This window comes from Mus musculus, chromosome 2 (genome assembly GCF_000001635.26).
Source record: "Mus musculus strain C57BL/6J chromosome 2, GRCm38.p6 C57BL/6J".
NCBI classification, from domain to species: Eukaryota; Metazoa; Chordata; class Mammalia; order Rodentia; family Muridae; genus Mus; species Mus musculus.
This window is the reverse complement of record NC_000068.7, coordinates 91,557,885-91,575,660: the sequence shown is the minus strand read 5'-3', so window position 1 is coordinate 91,575,660 and position 17,776 is coordinate 91,557,885. Positions and strand designations below refer to the sequence as shown.

Here is a 17,776-nt window from a genome sequence, read left to right as displayed (position 1 = left end):
AGATGGCTCCGCAGGTAAGAGCACTGACTGCTCTTCCGAAGGTTCTGAGTTCAAATCCCAGCAACCACATGGTAGCTCACAACCATCTGTAATGAGATCTGACACCCTCTGGTGAGTCTGAAGAGAGCTACAGTGTACTTATATATAATAATGAATAAATCTTAAAAAAAAATCCAAAATCTGCTCTTAAAACTTAAAAAAAAAAAAGACTTATTGCTAGTGCATATGCATGCATTGGAGACACAGGGCACTTGTAGAGAGGTCAGATAACAACTTAGTTGGATCCCCTGGAACTGGAATTTAATTCAGGTCCCAAAGATGAACACTGAATGGTCTTTAACTGCTGAGTCATCTCTGCAAGCCAGAGGACAACTGTGGAGTTTTTCATTTTATCCTTTGGTGGGTTCAAAGGACTGAACTCAAGCCACTAGGATTTACCTGCTAACCTAGCTTGTACTAGTAGCATCATGTATACACGTGCCTTTGTCACATTTCTACGTCTGTGTATGTGTCCTACATATAAAACAACTCCCAAACTTGTGGCTTCCAGTCTTCTGGAACTCATTTCAGATCCACATTTATTCTCCCAGTTCTTTAGGCCATCCTTGACTCAAGAATCATTCTAGCTCAATATCATATACAGTTCTACTTTCAAACTATATCCTAAGTAGTGCACATCCATAAGTTACATGCACATATCTATTGTTTTTTTGTTTTCTGTTTTTTCTTTCCCAAAGACAGGGTTTCTTTGGGTACCCTTGGCTGTCCTGGAACTTGATTTATAGACTTGGCTGTCCTAGAACTCAAGAGATCTGCCTTCCTCTGCCTCCTGAGTACTGGGATTAAAGGTGTGTACTACAATCAACAGGCTTATGAACAACTACTTCCTGACAACATTTATTTGAATAATATATTAATTATTCTCCTTATGTCTTATTATCTGACTTTGGTCAGATACTTTTGTGCCAAAGCTACATCCAAATTTTTGCAATTCTCGGACATGAACCCAGAACCTCACATATACTACATAACTGTTGTACCCCAAAATTATGGTATAGCCCTGCTTAAAATGCTTCTGTTATCTCGATTAATTAAAGCTGTTAAATGCATTAGAGGCATTAGATGACTTGTTCTCATTTTTATTCCAGTCTTATTTCTTATCACTCTCTAATCACATTTTACTTCAGCTATACTCTGAAAGCATATACTAGTCACTATTTTTATCTATTTTTTGACACAGGGTCGCAATAAATATAGCCCTGGTTGGTCTTGAACTCATAGTGATCTGCCTACCTTTGCTTCTGTCACTTGTGAAGCGGATATTAAAGATGCCACTATCCCTGGCCTTTATCAGAGTTAATAAGTGGTAGTTATATGAAAAGAAAGAAAGAAAGAAAGAAAGAAAGAAAGAAAGAAAGAAAGAAAGAAAGAAAGAAAACAAACCCACACATAAAACAAGGCACAGAGAAAGAAATACAATACGGCAATTATACCCTCTTCCTAAAACAAGAATGCCTGAATTCCAGCTTTGCTATTGGCACTTTCCTAGCGATGATGTTAAGTTTTCTGAGACTTAATTTCTTCATCTATAAGAGCAGAGACGGAGCTGGAGAGACGGCTCCATGGTTAAGAGCACTGACTGCTCTTCCAAAGGTCCTGAGTTCAAATCCCAGAAACCACACAGTGGCTTACAACGATCTGTAATGAGATCTGATGGCCTCTTCTGGTGCATCTTAAGACAGCTACAGTGTACTTAGATATAATAAATAAATCTTAAAAAAAAAAAAAGACAGAGACAACATGAAATATTCTCTAAAAAGGGCCTGACTAAATACTATATACTAACAGGAAGTTGCAGCAGGAGGGCTTAAATAATTCGAAGAATCTGAGAACAGACACAGCAACACACACACACACACACACACACACACACACACACACACAGAGACCCAAAATCTAAGAGCCCAGTGAGGTGGTTCAGAGGGTAAAGGTGGGTGACATGAATACATGGTAGCCACATGAAGGAAGGAAAGACCAATTTCTGCAAGTTGGTAGGCCTAAATGTAATATAAAAATAATTAACAACTATGTTCATACAAAAATCAATTTGGCAAAGAGTGTGTAAATGATAAAAAAATTTTCTTGTAGGAATTCTGACAGCATTTAATCCAAAGAAGAGTCCTTTCAGGCACTAAACACTTGAGGAAAAAAAAATAACTTAGTACAACATCATGGGTGCAAACCTCAGCACCTCCAGAAAGGCAGGGGACAGAGGACAGCTAAAGGGCATAGCAGGTATAGGCACCTGCCGCCTACATCTCCTGCAAGACCAATGACACACATACACACTCATACCACCCTAAATAATTTTTAAATGTGTTGTGTGTGTGTGTGTGTGTGTGTGTGTGTGTGTATGTATGTGTATATACTTGTACATATACAAGTCAACACAGACCTTCCAGAACATGTGTGTCTCTTTTATGTAAGTTAGACAACCCAATCCCAGTTCTGCAGAAGCAGACATAGACAGTAAAAACAAATCAAGACCAGAGACTTGGCAAAATATTCAATTATATTTCATTTTTAGACTTACTCAGAAAATCCAAATTCTTTTATTGCATTTGATAGCCAATTTAGAGTTTCTGATTGATTCTTAGGATTCTTTTGTGAGAAGGCCATTGACATCACCTGAAACAATAGCATCAGAAAACATAGCATCAGATCTCTACTTTTCTTATATTTCTCATAGAAATAAGTTATGACTTTAATTTAAATTCATATATTAAATATGAGGCATATTAAAGTCACTTATTAAATATGAGTTTCTAGGTGTTAAGTATAAGGATCTATTAACAAAAGACTTAATTTATCCTAAAAAGAAATGAGGTGCAGAGTTTTAAAACATTCTTGTTTGAAACTTTCATTGACTGATCCATTTGAATTACAGTGTCTTAAAAGAAAATTAATGTTATTTGCTATAGTAAGTTGCAGGTCAGCCAGGGCATATACATACACAAAGACCCCACAGTTATAAAAAACTATACTCAAGAATTAACTGTGATTGGTAGGCCTCAGTTAACATTGGGGACAACCTGGGACAACACAGGGAGACAGCTCTGGAACTCACCTGCTCAGCTGTCCAGGGCAGCATGCACGCTTCAGCTATTGCTGTCATGGCTTCTTTTGCATTGTTCCCACATTTCACATCTCCAATCTTGTCTACAAGGCCATCTAATACAATCTGAGCAGACGTTTTAGAAAAATTTCCCTTCTGGGCAATCAAAGCAACAATGTGAAGCTTCATCTGCATCACCTGAACAAGAATAAACATCAGAACAGCATGAGGAGCCAATGACATCAGTCACTTACACGGAACCTTAAGATGCAGTATCTATAAGGATAATTAGATAAAAATCAAAATTTTGAACAACCAAAGTAATTTTTATTTTTATCTATTAAAATAGATGACAATGAATACAAGAAAAACATGTACCACTCAATGTTTAACTTATGAACTAAAAAAAAATTTTAAAGCATATTTCATTGATTGTGTGTATATGTGTATATGTATATGTATATATGTATGTATGTATGTGGGAAGTCATGAGACAGGAGGAGGTGCAGGTCAGATGCGAGCTTGAAGGAGCTGCTTTTCTCCTTTATCACACAGGTCAGAGAGATTCATTAAGGTTGTGAGGATAGATCATAAGTATTTTTATCTGCTAAGCCATCTCATTGGCACACAAGATTTTAATTTTTATGTTTTCATCATTTTTTGCATTGATCTCAATATATGTAATCCTTAATACATCTGAGTAAATCTTACTGACTGCATAAAGCCACCAAAATTACTATAATATTACAGCTGCCTACATAAAACCTAGAACTTCTCCAGACTTATTTACATAACAAAGAACTTGCAAAAATTATTAGTTAATACTTTAAGATAGGGTCTCATCCTATAACCAAGGCTAGCCTCTAGTTCATGGTGTGGCGGTTTGAATAGGCATAGCCCCCATAGACTCATGTGTTTTAATGCTTGGCCATAAGGACTGGCATTATTAGGAGGTGTGGCCTTGTTGGAGGAAGTGCATCACTGTGGAGGTGGGATGTGATATCATAATGCATGCTCAAACTATGTCTAGTGTGGCAAACAAGTCTTCTTGTGTTGCCTGCAGATCAAGATGTGGAACTCTTGGATCTTCCAGCAATATGTCTGTCTGCATACTGCCATGCTTCCTGCCAAGGACTAAAACCACTAAATTGTAAGATAGCCCCAATTAAGTATTTTCCATTATAAGAGTTGCCCTGGTCATAGTGTCTCTTCATAGCAATAAAACCCTAACTAAGACACATGGTAATATTTCTGTTTCAACCTCCTTAGTTCTAAGACCTGCAGGTGCAAACCACCATAGCTGGCTCTCAAGAAACTTTAAAACATAACTAAATATTCCCAAGAATCCAGAAGGCTATGAACATAATAATATTGAAGGCTATGTATATACCTAGCAAAGACATGAGATAGTCTCTTACTTCTATCATACCTTTACACCCTGTGTAGACAAAAAGTAATAGCTAAGGTGAAGTTATAGTGCCAAGGAATGGAAGATGTGTGCCAATACACACACACACACACACACACACACACACACGCACACACACACACTCTAGATCTAATACAGAAGAATATTGGCTAAAATCAGGTGTACTTTCACCTATCTAGAGTCTGTATAAAAATGTGTTAAACATGACAAACAACAAAAGGTAGCATGAGTTGAGATATAAAGGATCAAAAGCTTTCAGAATATTCAGCTTTTGTGAAGATACCAAGGTGATAAAAGAAAGGGTTGGAACTATGGAACACAGAAAAAAATGAGGGTGTAGAGTAGCAAAACTGGGACTCACAAGATGTAAAAATAAAACATTCTATGTACAGCTAGTGATAAATTCTGTATCACTTTAAATTTTTTTACTTTATGATGTATCTAAGTATAGTATATGCATGTCATGGAGTATGTGTGGAGCTAGGAAACCTCTTTTAGGAATCAGTTATCTTCTTCTACCAAATGTTCCAAAGGATCAAATTTAGGTCATCGGGTAATGGCAAGTTCTTTTACCCACTGGTCCATCTTGCTAGCCTTAGTATCATTTTTCTTTCTTGTTTTTTTCCTCCATGATTTTTTCAAGATAGGGTGTCACTATGTAGCCCTGGCTGTCCCGGAACTCAGTAAGATGGTCTCCAAGTCACAAAAATCAGCCTGCCTCAGCCACCAAGTGCTAGGATTAAAGGAGTGTGCCACTATGCCTGGCCTGTATCAATTCTCTGAATGTTTTCTCTACACTCATTTTTTAAAAATAAAAAACATTAAATGTACAACTTAAAAATACCTGAAAATTAGTTTCTTTCCATCCAGGTTTTTTTGCTAGCATCTTCACCAATGCCTGGCACGGCATCTCAGTTCGCTCCATTAGTTCAACAGCCTATAAATAAAATAAGACAAGAAAGTTAAAGGGTTAAAAGTAAAAAAAAAGTTAAAGTAGTTCCAAGTGAAGGTAGATCCTAAAGTCAAGCTAAGCCAAGCCAAGATGGACGAGAACTCGAGCTAGGAGAATTATTCCCTTTTCTACAGCTCTCATAGTATCATAATCACAGTATATGTTAGATTGAGCTATAATGCATCATTCCTGTGATGGCTATTATTGACAACATCTAGAATGAACTAAAATAAACCCCAATCAGCTGCCTACATCTCTGAGAGTTTTTTTTTGTTTTTGTTTTGAGACAAAGTCTCTCTACATACCCATGGCTATCTTGGAACTTACATTGTAGATCAGGCTGGCATCAAACATAAAGAGTTCTTTTACCTGTTCTCCGATTTCCTAACCTTGCCTTAAACAAAAATTGGGTTAGTTTTTCTTTTTTTAAAGATAGGCTCTCACTATGTAAAATGAGGGTTTTCTTAAGTGGGAAGAGCCCCATTAGTCTTTATCTGTTGAGTGGGAAGATCTACCTTCAATCTGGGCCACATCTCCTTTTTTTAAAAAACATTTATTTATTTATCTCATGTATGTAAGTACATTGTCACTGTCTACAGACACACCAGAAGAGGGCATCAGATCCCCGTTTACAGATGGTTGTGAGCCACCATGTGGTTGCTGGGATTTGAACTCAGGACCTCTGGAAGAGCAGTCAGTGCTCTTAACTGCTGAGCCATCTCTCCAACCCCTGGGCCATATCTTCTGCTGACTGCTTTTGCTTTTGGCCTGCTTACACTCACTTTCATTGCCAAGTTCATTCCTTCACTCACCTTAAAGCCCACTTTGTGATTCTACCATATAGTGAAGACCAGCTGAAACATCCAGCCTTGTGGACTAAAGAACTGATAGCCATTGTTGGACCACAACTGGTAAGTGACTCTACTAAATCCCCTGTGTGTGTCTCCACAAAAATTCTATCATTTCTGTTCCTCTGAAGAACCCTGACCAATAAAATTTCAAAAGTTTGGACAGTTTCTCATACCAATATATAATGTGTTTTCCACAGATAAATCATGATGATAAAGTACAGAAATAGACAAAGATCATCTATTTTCCATGGCAAGATCTATTTGCTTATTACATTTATTAACAATTTTAAAAACTTAAAAATCTCCTAGGCCTTATAATTCACAATAAGAATTTGTAAGTAAGTCATTTTCTTGAAAAGTTACTAACTTTCATACTTAGAGAAGTCAGAATGAGGATGTTAAAAGATAAGCACTAAACAGCTACAAAACATAAACAGAAAGCTCAACCTCATCGTAAGTTTATATTATGAAACATTTACTAATTATAAAACTTAGCAATGAAGACAAATGTTAGTGTTGTGTCTACATAATCTAATTTTACACTCTGTTTCATCCTTGTTTTGTACCTTTTGGAATTCTTCCATACAGGCCAGCCTTTCCTTCCAGTTGCTGCTGTCTAGAAGCTGAATACAGGTTGGGGGAAGAACAGCTGAAGCTTTCTCTTCACATACTTCAATCTGCATGATATAGCACCATCAGAATTAGAGACGTTTTTAAAAAACAACATAAAAGAAACCCAGCTAAAACTAAAATAGCCTTACAGTAACTACAGCATTTGAGTCTGCAGTAGCTAAAAGATATGAATATATTGTATGGTTTTTTTGTTTGTATTTTGGTTTTCGAAGACAGGGTTTCTCTGTAGTCCTGGCTGTCCTGGAACTAACTCTGTAGACCAGGCTGGCCTTGAACACAGAAATCTGCCTGGCTCTGCCTCCCAATTAAAAGCATGCTGGGATTAAAGGCATGAGTCATCACTGCCCTGCAAATTTACTGTTATGTTAAAGAACTCAGGAAGACCTCCAATCCCCTTGGGGCCTTTATCTCTTTCCTGTGTAATACTTACTGAGAGTTCTGGCTCCACTATTTCTTTGGTCTCCAATCCTTTCTTATTCTTTGTCCCGGCACTTGCTGAGCCACCTGGTGCAGTTGTTTTACCTTTCTTAGATGGTCCACCAGCCTAAAAGAAAAATTTAAAACCACAAACTACTTACAATTTTATAAAAGCAATTTTTGTTTTGTTTTTACATATTTTGACTCTTAAAGATCTTATTAAAATGATATCACCTTAAAAGTAAACAAAAGTTTATTGTCCACAGAATTACCACAACATTGACCATCCATGGAATATTTGGCTAATTTGCAGGCTGCATATTAAAATTTTTGTTAATAAAACAATCGAAAACATGTAGCTGAGCAGGTACTAGGCAGAGAGGCAGAGAGGCAGAGAGGTAGAGACAGAGGGTCTGTGAGTTTAAGGTCAGCCTGGTCTACCCAAAAGAGTTTCAGGACAGCTAGGGCTACCCAGAGAAACCTCATCCCCCACAAACCAAACAACAACAACAACAAGATCCTGAGTGCAATTCCCAGTAACCATCTATAATGACATCTGATCCCCTTTTCAGGAATGCAGATATACACGAAGATAGAGCATTTGTGTATATATAAAATACATAAAAAATAATAAAACAAATGAAATAAAAATGATGAACTGGGGTCTAGCTGGAGAGATGGCTTAGTGCTTAAAAGCATTTGCTCCTCTTAAAGAGGACTGTTTCTCAGTTCCAAACAACCATATCAGAAGGATAATTGTCTCAAACTTCTGAACACCATTCTGGCCTCCATAGACAACCACCACCTCACATGCATACATAAAGTCTTTATAAAAAATAAACTGGAGCCTAGCAGTGGTGACACATTCCTTTAATCCTAGCACTCATGAGGCAAAGGCAGGATCTCTGAATTAGAGGACAGCATGGTGTACAGAGTTTCAAGACAACCAAGACTACTAGACAAAGAAGCCCTGTCTTGAAAAACAAAAATCTGGAGGGGTCAGGCACAGAAATACATGCTTTAATTCCAGCATTCAGGATGAGGCAGAGGGAGACTCAGTTGGATCTCTAAGTTGTAGGTCAGCCTAGTCTACATAGTTCCAGGACATTCAGGGCTATATAAAGAGACCCTGTCTCAAACAATGACAACAACAAAAAAAAAACCATCTGGAATTATACTATATTTACAGATTAATTTGAGATTAAAAGTTGGGTCTTCATTGCCTCTAATAGCACTATTTTTAAATCTTTATATTTATCGCTATTGTTCGTATGGGTGTACACCCACTCCAGAGCTCATGTGTGGAAGTCAGGCAACAAGCTTTGAGGGCCTGATTCTCTTCTTTCACCATGGGATCTAAGCACTGACCTCAGGTCACCAATACTGATGGCAAACATCTCTGATCTTTTATTCTGGGGGCTGAAGGATCATGGGATGGAGCAGACAGACACACTATTTGAAGGTCAGATGAAGACTTGAAGAATCAAGTTTTCCTTCCTTGGAGAGGAAGTCTTTATTTTCATCACATATGTCCTGGTGATCAGGTCATCAACCTTGGCTATGTAAATGAGCTATCTCTATAGTCTAAGCTGTAAACTTAAAAAAAGAAGTGATTAAAATGTTTACCGTTTTTTTAAAAAAAATAAGGCATGTTACTACTATTTTTATTCCTAGTCAGATATTTACTCTTCTTGTTTTGTTTAGGTGTTTTTTGTTTTTCTGTTTTTTTCGAGACAGGGTTTCTCTGTGTAGCCCTGCCTGTCCTAGAACTCACTTTATAGACCAGGCTGGCCTCGAACTAAGAAACCCACCTGCTTTTGCCTCCCAAGTGCTGGGATCAAAGGTGTGCGCCACCACTGCCTGGCAGTTTAGGTATTTTTGAGACACATTTCTGTGGAGCCTTGGCTGTTCTGGAACTCACCCCATAGACCAGGTTGGCTCCCAAGGGCTGGGATTAATGGCATGTACCATCACTACCTTGCTCTTAGTCATAGTTTTAAAGAAAAAAAATTACATTATTAACGTAGAGTGTGGGTGTATCCTTGTTCATTAATTTTTTTCTCCTTCCATCGTGTGAATATGAGAGATTGAATTCTGGTTATCAGACTTGGAGCAAGCTCTTTTATCCACTAAGTCAACTTGCCACCTTATAGGCAGGTTATAAAGAAAAAGTGTAGTTATAATACTATGTCTTTATTAAGATTTGCCATGTAGCCAAGGAATCCATTTCTCAAATTAAGACATATTGGAAGAATACCATGAATATGAAACCTAGTCTCTTATCTTACTAAATTCTAATTTTTAAGCCATCTTTTAAGCCAAGTGTGGTAGCACACATCAGCAACTCCAGCACTTGGGAGATTGAAGTACAAGGATGACTGATTTCAAAGCATCCTAGGCTACATAGCAAGCTTCAGACCAGCATGGATTACGAAGTAAGACCTTGTCACAAATATTAACCTTAGCAGTAGGTGTTTTTTTTAACGGTCCTGGTTTGGGTCCTGAAACATCTTTTGTGTCTTTGTCCCCTGCAGCCCCTGATGCTGCAGCCCTTCCAGGTAGAGGCTTGGATTCCTTCTTTTCAGTTGCAAGTCCAGATTTTTTACCATGAACCAGTTCTACTTTTTCTGAACATTCTTTGATCTAGAGAAAGCAATATGAATATCATTATATTCCAATAACTTTAAAACATAACCATTACATTATTACTTAGAAGTCATTAAGCCACAACCATACCAAAAAAAAAAATCAGAAAATATTGTTGGTTTTTTTTGTAATTCTTATCTGTAATTTTCTTGGCAGTGCATATATGTGTTTTATTTTTTCATAAAGTAAAATTACAAAAGTACCTAAACAGCCATGATTTTGATGAAAGATATTTACACTAAAGAAAGACATTTCTGTATTACATTCTCTATAGATTAGTTATTCAGTGTTGGTTAGGTTATAATTGGAAAGATATTTTTACTATTGTATCACTGTAACTAAGATTAAAATGTCAACAAATTTGTTCTGAAATGTCATTAGAGAATAAACTGAAGAACTGATGTCAATTATCAGTGGTTTTTGTTTTGTTTTGTTTTTGTTTTTTTAGTAATACAGAAAGGACAAAATTAGTAACAAAAAATGCCCAGGGAGCACCCTCCAGAACTAATTTCAAATACATGCACATGTTTGGGACAGAAATTTTTTTTTCCCTACAGAAACAGGCAAGCATGAACCAAGCTTGGTGGTACATGCCTTTACTTCTAGCACTTGGGAGGGAGGCAGGGGTATACAGATCTCTGAGTTCGAGGCTAGCCTGGTATACAGAGCGAATTCTAGAACAGGCAGAGCTACTTGAGAAACCCAGTCTTGAAATTGTTTAACAAACAAAAAACCCACAATAACAACAAAAAAAGAAACTAGCAATAAATAAACAAAAATTCACAAAATCATGTTAAGTACTACTCTGAAATTTTATTATCTTTTACTTTTTGATGGATTCATATATAAATACACACACTCACACACATACAGTATATTGTAATTACTGGCATACTTATCTACTCTTAACTTTCTCTCATCCGTATTACTCACCCTCTTCCATACATGCACCCTTTTCAACATTCATGCCTTTCTGTACTGTTCTGTGACATACTGAATTTAACCAGGGTCATGAAACTGTCCACTAGAACATGGTGGCTCATCACTGAGGGCAACTGAATTCAGTGTCTGTCACCTCTTCAGAATCTATCATTATACAACAGTTCAACAGAGAGGGATAAGGTAGGTTTGCAAAATGCAATGCAAAGAGACAACCATTACTAACTTACCCTATCAAGTTTGAGTTTGTCAACATCAGCTAAAAATGGGTTTACTGATTTCTCACCAACCACCTTCAAAGCTGTACCCAGTGCTTCAAATGCAGCATCTCTGACTTCAGGAGCAGAATCATTGATGTGCTACACAGAAGTAAATGATGTTTAATACAATGAACTCTATAGTTACTACGACTTTTATTCAGAACTATAGTTGCTGGGTGAGAATTTTCCCGTTATAATTTACTGAGGTTTACTGCAAGCTTTTCTTTTGCCAATTAACAGTTAATCTTCCACATTTTTTTCTGGATTTCAGAAATCTTTAGTTAATTTACCTAGTTAACTAACTCAAATAATAATTTAGTTATTCACCAAGTAAATGTCAATTTTTTGTTTTTGTTTTTCGAGACAGGGTTTCTCTGTATAGCCCTGGCTGTCCTGGAACTCACTCTGTAGACCAGGCTGGCCTCGAATTCAGAAATCCACCTTTCTCTGCCTCCCAAGTGCTGGGACTAAAGGCATACGCCACCACGCCTGGCACTGTAAATGTCATTTTTTAAATGTAAATTACTTTCTTTGATGTATAAGAATGTTTTGTATGCATGTATGCATGTGTACCATGTGCATGCCTGGTCCCCACAGAGGTCTCAGAAGAGGGAGCTGGAGCCCTGAGAACTAAAGTCACAGATGATTGTGAACCACCATGGAGGTGCCAGGAACCATGCCTGGATTCTTTACAAGAGCAGCTCTTAACTGCTGAGCTATTTCTCCATCCTCTGTAAGTGCTTTAAACATTGTTTACATATATACACACACGCTATGTGTACATTTATGCATATATGAATGTCTCTTCCTTCACCTTTAAAGGAGATCTGGGGAATTAACTTAGGTTACTATGTGGCCAGTCTTCACCCTCTGAGCCATCTTGCCAACTCACCATGTTTTCTTTTCCTTTTACCTTTTATCTAAAATGCCCTATTCCCAATGACCTTCACACACTCTAGTTTGATGCTTATTCTTGGCGAACCTGTTATCCTTCAAAGGTAGAACATGACAGCTACATATCTTGGGTTCAGAGTGTTTGTTCATTTAAAGATCACAATCTATAGCATTAAAGTCATTATATATAACTAGTAGAAAAAATATATAGCCGGGCGTGGTGGCGCACGCCTTTAATCCCAGCACTCGGGAGGCAGAGGCAGGCGGATTTCTGAGTTCGAGGCCAGCCTGGTCTACAAAGTGAGCTCCAGGACAGCCAGGGCTACACAGAGAAACCCTGTCTCGAAAAAACAACAACAACAACAACAACAACAACAACAAAAAATATATAAATAAACTACCCCCAATTACCTTAAGTAGAGCAGCACAAAAGGGTTTTAGTAGACTCTTCGGCAATGTAGAGGAAGTGCAGTGACGAAAGCTTCTTGCAATAAAAAGTGATGTCTGCTGCTTGATGGTGGGATTTTTATTATCCATTACTGCTAAGACATCCTCACTGATGTTCTGTAGTGTGGTCTTTAGAAGAAAATGGCAATGAGCTTTTTCAACTTTAAATTGTCAAATTATTACAGTGACAACATGTATTAAGACAAAACCGAAAGTTCCATGCCATCAACTTACAGTGAGGAAGATTGCATCAATTGCCTCCTGCAGGGCTTGTACCACTTGAGGCTTCTTTTCTTTGAATTTTTCCAAAATTGTTGGCACAACCTGTAAAAGATGAACAGCTACACTAATACTCTAACAAGTATACACGAAGTACTGTAGGGGACAGCGAGACAAGATAGCTTAGCAGTTTAAGAACACATGCTGCTCATGAACAGGACCCGTTTGGTTCCCAGCACCCACATCATAGCTCACAGCTATCCTTAACTACAGTTCCAGGAGTTATAATGCTCTCTCTGACCTCCACAGGCACCAGGTACTCGTGTGGTACACAGACATACACGCAGTCAAAACACTCATACACATATAAGTAATATTAAAAAGCAAGAATGAAGTCCTAATATACACTATAGTATAGCTGATTCAAAATTTTCAAAATTAAGCTAAGTGAAAGCAAGCCAGTCACGGATGACCACACATTCTAATAGTCCATTTATATGGAATATTCCCCACAGGAGTAGGAAGTGCTCTTAACTGCCCTGCCATTTGTCTGACAATTTATTACATATAATTTTTTTGTTTTTTTGTTTTTTCGAGACAGGGTTTCTCTGTATAGCCCTGGCTGTCCTGGAGCTCACTTTGTAGACCAGGCTGGCCTCGAACTCAGAAATCCGCCTGCCTCTGCCTCCCGAGTGCTGGGATTAAAGGCATGCGGCACCACACCCGGCTTACATATAATTTTTAAAAAGGAAAAAAAATCCCAAATTAAGCAGATAGAACCATCTTAGCTAGACAGTAAGTTAAACAGAACCAGTAAAAACTCAGGCTAGAAGGGAAGGCAATCAATCACTCAACCATTGCTTAGCAAATTAATGTCAATTTTAAAAGTAGTTTTCAGTCGGGAGCCAGGGATACAGAGACTTCATCCCACCCTTGCCTCCCCAGAAATAGTTTTTTTCATTTGCTTGGTTCTTTTTGTTTTTTAAGACAGGATTCTCTGTGTAGCCCTGGCTGCCCTGAAACTTACTCTGAAGATCAGGTTAGCTTGAAATTCAGAGATCTGCCTCAGAATTTCAAACTGGGATTAAAGATGTGCACCACCACAAACAGCTAGGACTTTATTTTATTTCCATAATAATAGGCAGCACAAGTCATTTTTATTTGTTAGTATCTACTTTAGTTTTAGTTCTCAGAAACTATCTTTAATACATGAATTAGCAGTCTCCAGTAAGGCTACATATTAACAATAAAACCGACAACTGCTAAAATTTCAGAATGATAACTCATTTTAGGTAATTCAGAGGCTACCAATACCTGTCATAGTTAAAGAAAACATCTCAATTTATTAAACTCTATTACTAAACTTGATTGATACCTAATTTATGGTTTACTATAAACATTTTCCCCCTAGGGTCAAAGTGGTTGGAAAGACAACCCAGGACTTTATGCATGCTAAGTAGATGTTTCCACTAGAGCAATAATGCAAAACCCCACAGGTTTTACAATTTTATTTCAACTACATGTATTTCATATTTATAAAAGCAAAGAAGGATATACTAAGTAAATAATAAGCAAACAAGTCAACTAAGTACTTCAGGCCAAGTGTCTAATTTTTACACAAGTCTTGGGAAGAGCTAGACTGAAAATATATATGAAACCAGTGAGGTGTTTACTTCGTCCAACACAAAGATTTTTGGTTTTGTTTTTTCAAGACAGGGTTTCTCTGTGTAGCCCTGGCTGTCCTAGAACTCACTCTGTAGACCAGGCTGGCCTCGAACTCAGAAATCCACCTGTCTCTGCCTCCCATGTGCTGGGATTAATGGCATGCGCCACCCCCGCCTGGCCAACACAAAGATCTATGCCAAGAGCTGTTTTAAAATATAAAACAAACTAGCCTACCATTTCTGATAATTTTTCAGACTTACATCTAAATAGAATATTACTTACATGTCCTGCATATTGTCCAAATTTCTTTCTGAGCCCAACAGCTAAGCCAGTAAGACATTTTGCTGCCAAAGCTACCAACATGACATTGGTGTCCTTTCCAACAACCTGTAAAGGTGAAAAACAAAAGAAAAGTCATAACCCGGTAGAGAAAGGGGTACTAGAAATGAAAATATATCTTCAAAATAACTCTTCAAAAAATATTATACCAATAGGTAACCAGTTTTATTTCTTACAAAAGAAGAAAATCTTAATAATTATGAATTTATAAGCCTCCACTATGTGGTACTCTTGCTGCTGTTGTTGTTGAAGGGAGAGAAGGAAAAGAAAGAAACAAAAAAGAGTGAGAAGGGCATACTGAGTGGGGATGCAGCTCAGTGGTAAAGTGCTTACCCAGCACATACTGAGGCTCTGGAATAAAACCTAGCATCAAGAAACACAAAAGGAAAAACCAACATAACAAATCCTTGACCCTCCCTAGGGACACATGGCTGCCTGTACTGCACAATGTACAGAGAAGCTGGAGGTCTATTGTCGTTACTTTGGAACAGAAAAACCAAACAAACATATTTCCAAAGGACACAGGGCAACAGCTCTGCTGTAAATTTACACCATACAAGCATTAATACAAACTGCTGTGGTTATCGCAAACCTCACTGTGACCATTCCTATATAAGCCATTTAGTTACACAGGTGACTGAGTTTTCCTTTCATTCCCCCATAGAAGAGTCTCCTTTAGCAAAAACTCTACAGCCTTTCTTGAATCCCAAAGCCCAACACTTATCTAAATTCATAGATATGCATCAATTGAGCAACGCAATAATGACTGGGTTTCTCTCTGGTAACAGTTTGCTATAGTAAAATGCCTGTCTCAGTTAGTGTTAAAATGTTGTCTTATTAAAGTACCACAAATCTTTGGGTTTTTTTTTTTCATTCTCTTTTCCAGTAGAAGCAATTGCTCTGATTTTACATAGTCCTTAGTTCCATAAACAGAATGCTAAACTCTTTAGTCTCTGAGCTAAACAACCTCTAATATACATATCATACTAAGAGTCAGCAATTATCTTCCCTAAGGAATAAAACATTAAAATATGTTAATATTTCTTAAAAACAAATTAGATGCCACAATTTTGGAGATGCTTTGTAATGCTTTTTAAATGTAATTTCACCCAAATTGCATAAAGTAGGTATTATTACCTCAATTTAGGAAAATTTTAAAAAATGAAAGAGATTAATTTGCTTCAGGTCACCAGCTAGCAAAAGTAGGGATTCCAATCTATGACTATATAAACTTCATAGCCTGATATAGCATTACTGACTATCACTCTACCTCTAAACCAGTATCATATGGCAACTCCATTTTCTTTGTAAGAGATAGAATCACAGGCCAGGCAGTGGTGGTGGATGCCTTTTATCCCAAAACATGTCTCAAAAAGAAAAGAAAAAAACCAAAAACAAACCCACAACAAACAAATAGAACTAAAACACTTGGCTGTAGATCATCAAGACCGTAAGCTATCAATGACTTATTAAATTGAAAATGTTAAGATAAAACCAATCTCTAACATAGGACAGTAAGTTTTTTAAACTCTAAATTTTGAAAATTACAGAAGTCTCCGATTGAAATATTATTACAGTGCTCCTTAAATGTCAATATATTTGTGGGTTGTTTTTTTTTTAAATCACTAAATTACAGATGGAGAGATTCTCAGTGTCCCATGAGGACACCAATGCTGAAGCTCCGCCCATTACCTTTTTTAATGCTTTCACTAAATCTGCGTAATCGCCTGCTTCCAGCTTGGGGTTTTTCACTAGTACTTCTACAGCCTCCAGAGCTTCTTTTCTCTCTTGCCATTTCTTTGCCTCCTGCAAACAGAATATAAGTCACTGGAGAACATAGAGTAGAATAAATTCCATTTCATATACTCAACCAATTTAAAAACCAGGGAGTTTTACTGTTGTTTGTTTCAGAACATTTTTTTTTTTTGCCTTGGTTTTTTGAGACAGGGTTTCTCTGTGTAGCCTTGGCTGTCCTGGAACTCACTCTGTAGACCAGGCTGGCCTCAAACTCAGAAATCCGCCTGACTCTGCCTCCCAAGTGCTGGGATTAAAGGCATGCGCCACCACTGCCTGGCCAGAAAAATTTTTTAAAGTGAGATTTAAAAAACCAAATGGCAAAACCATAGTTAATGAGGGCTATTTTGTTCATAAAATGTTTTTGTTTTGTTGTTTCTCTGTGCAGCCCTTGCCATCCTGGAACTCTCTTTGTAGATCAGGCTGCCTTGAACTCAGACATCTGCCTGCCTCTGCCTTCTAAGTGCTAGGAGAAGGGATGTATGTGCACCGCTCCTGCCCACCTTGTTCACAGAATTTTTATTCATATATATCCATATATCTGTAAAGAGAGCCAGTGCCAAAGAGAGAGAGAGTGCACACACATACATAAAACCAATCTAAACAAACAAACAAACAAACAAATTATGCTAAAGTTGAGATCTAAAAGTTGAAAATGTATTATTAGATAAATTTTGAGAGAATAATATTAAAGAAAGAAAGAATAACACAGGTTAAAGCTCAGAGTTAAAAATAATAAACCAGTGGCCTATTTGCTACCTAGAGAAATACAGCATGTCTGAAACAGAAAGTGCCAACTGTTAGAGATGTAGACGGAAGATAAGTTGAAGTTTCAAGGATACTTTTTTCTCTATTGGGAAATAGCAATGTTTGGAAACATGCCTGTCATGTATTGCTGACTCTAATGATGTCTAGTGGGTAAAAGCCACATACGCTTCTGAACATCCTACGGTGTCCAGGACACAAAGACAGTTATCCAGAACAAACAAACAGAAAAGTCAACAAATCTTAGCAAAGGTGAACTTCTCTCTCTCCACTCAGGTTACCAAACTTGAATGAAATCAAGTACCTTCATGTGCTGACCCATCCTGCCATTCCAAAAAGAGACGAATGTAAGAGATATTTAAAAGATAAACAATAGGATAAATGAGGAAAGAGTTGAAAATGTTCTGATTT

The 17,776-nt window shown here is 37.4% G+C and overlaps 1 protein-coding gene across 6 annotated transcripts in view; it reads right to left on the bottom strand.

The window, feature by feature from the left end:
- The window catches only part of Ckap5 (cytoskeleton associated protein 5), a 93,933-nt gene that overhangs the window by 45,019 nt on the left and 31,138 nt on the right, over positions 1–17,776 (bottom strand). For all 6 annotated transcript variants that reach the window (XM_006500342.1, NM_001165989.2, XM_030252170.1 and 3 more), the window contains 11 exons: positions 16,499–16,612; positions 14,750–14,854; positions 12,818–12,907; positions 12,548–12,712; positions 11,213–11,341; positions 9,858–10,040; positions 7,411–7,524; positions 6,914–7,024; positions 5,389–5,481; positions 3,128–3,313; positions 2,594–2,688 (listed from right to left, as the gene is read on the bottom strand). In XM_006500342.1, coding sequence (XP_006500405.1) covers positions 2,594–2,688; positions 3,128–3,313; positions 5,389–5,481; positions 6,914–7,024; positions 7,411–7,524; positions 9,858–10,040; positions 11,213–11,341; positions 12,548–12,712; positions 12,818–12,907; positions 14,750–14,854; positions 16,499–16,612 — 1,385 coding nt within the window. The remainder of the gene's footprint in view (positions 1–2,593; positions 2,689–3,127; positions 3,314–5,388; positions 5,482–6,913; positions 7,025–7,410; positions 7,525–9,857; positions 10,041–11,212; positions 11,342–12,547; positions 12,713–12,817; positions 12,908–14,749; positions 14,855–16,498; positions 16,613–17,776) is intronic.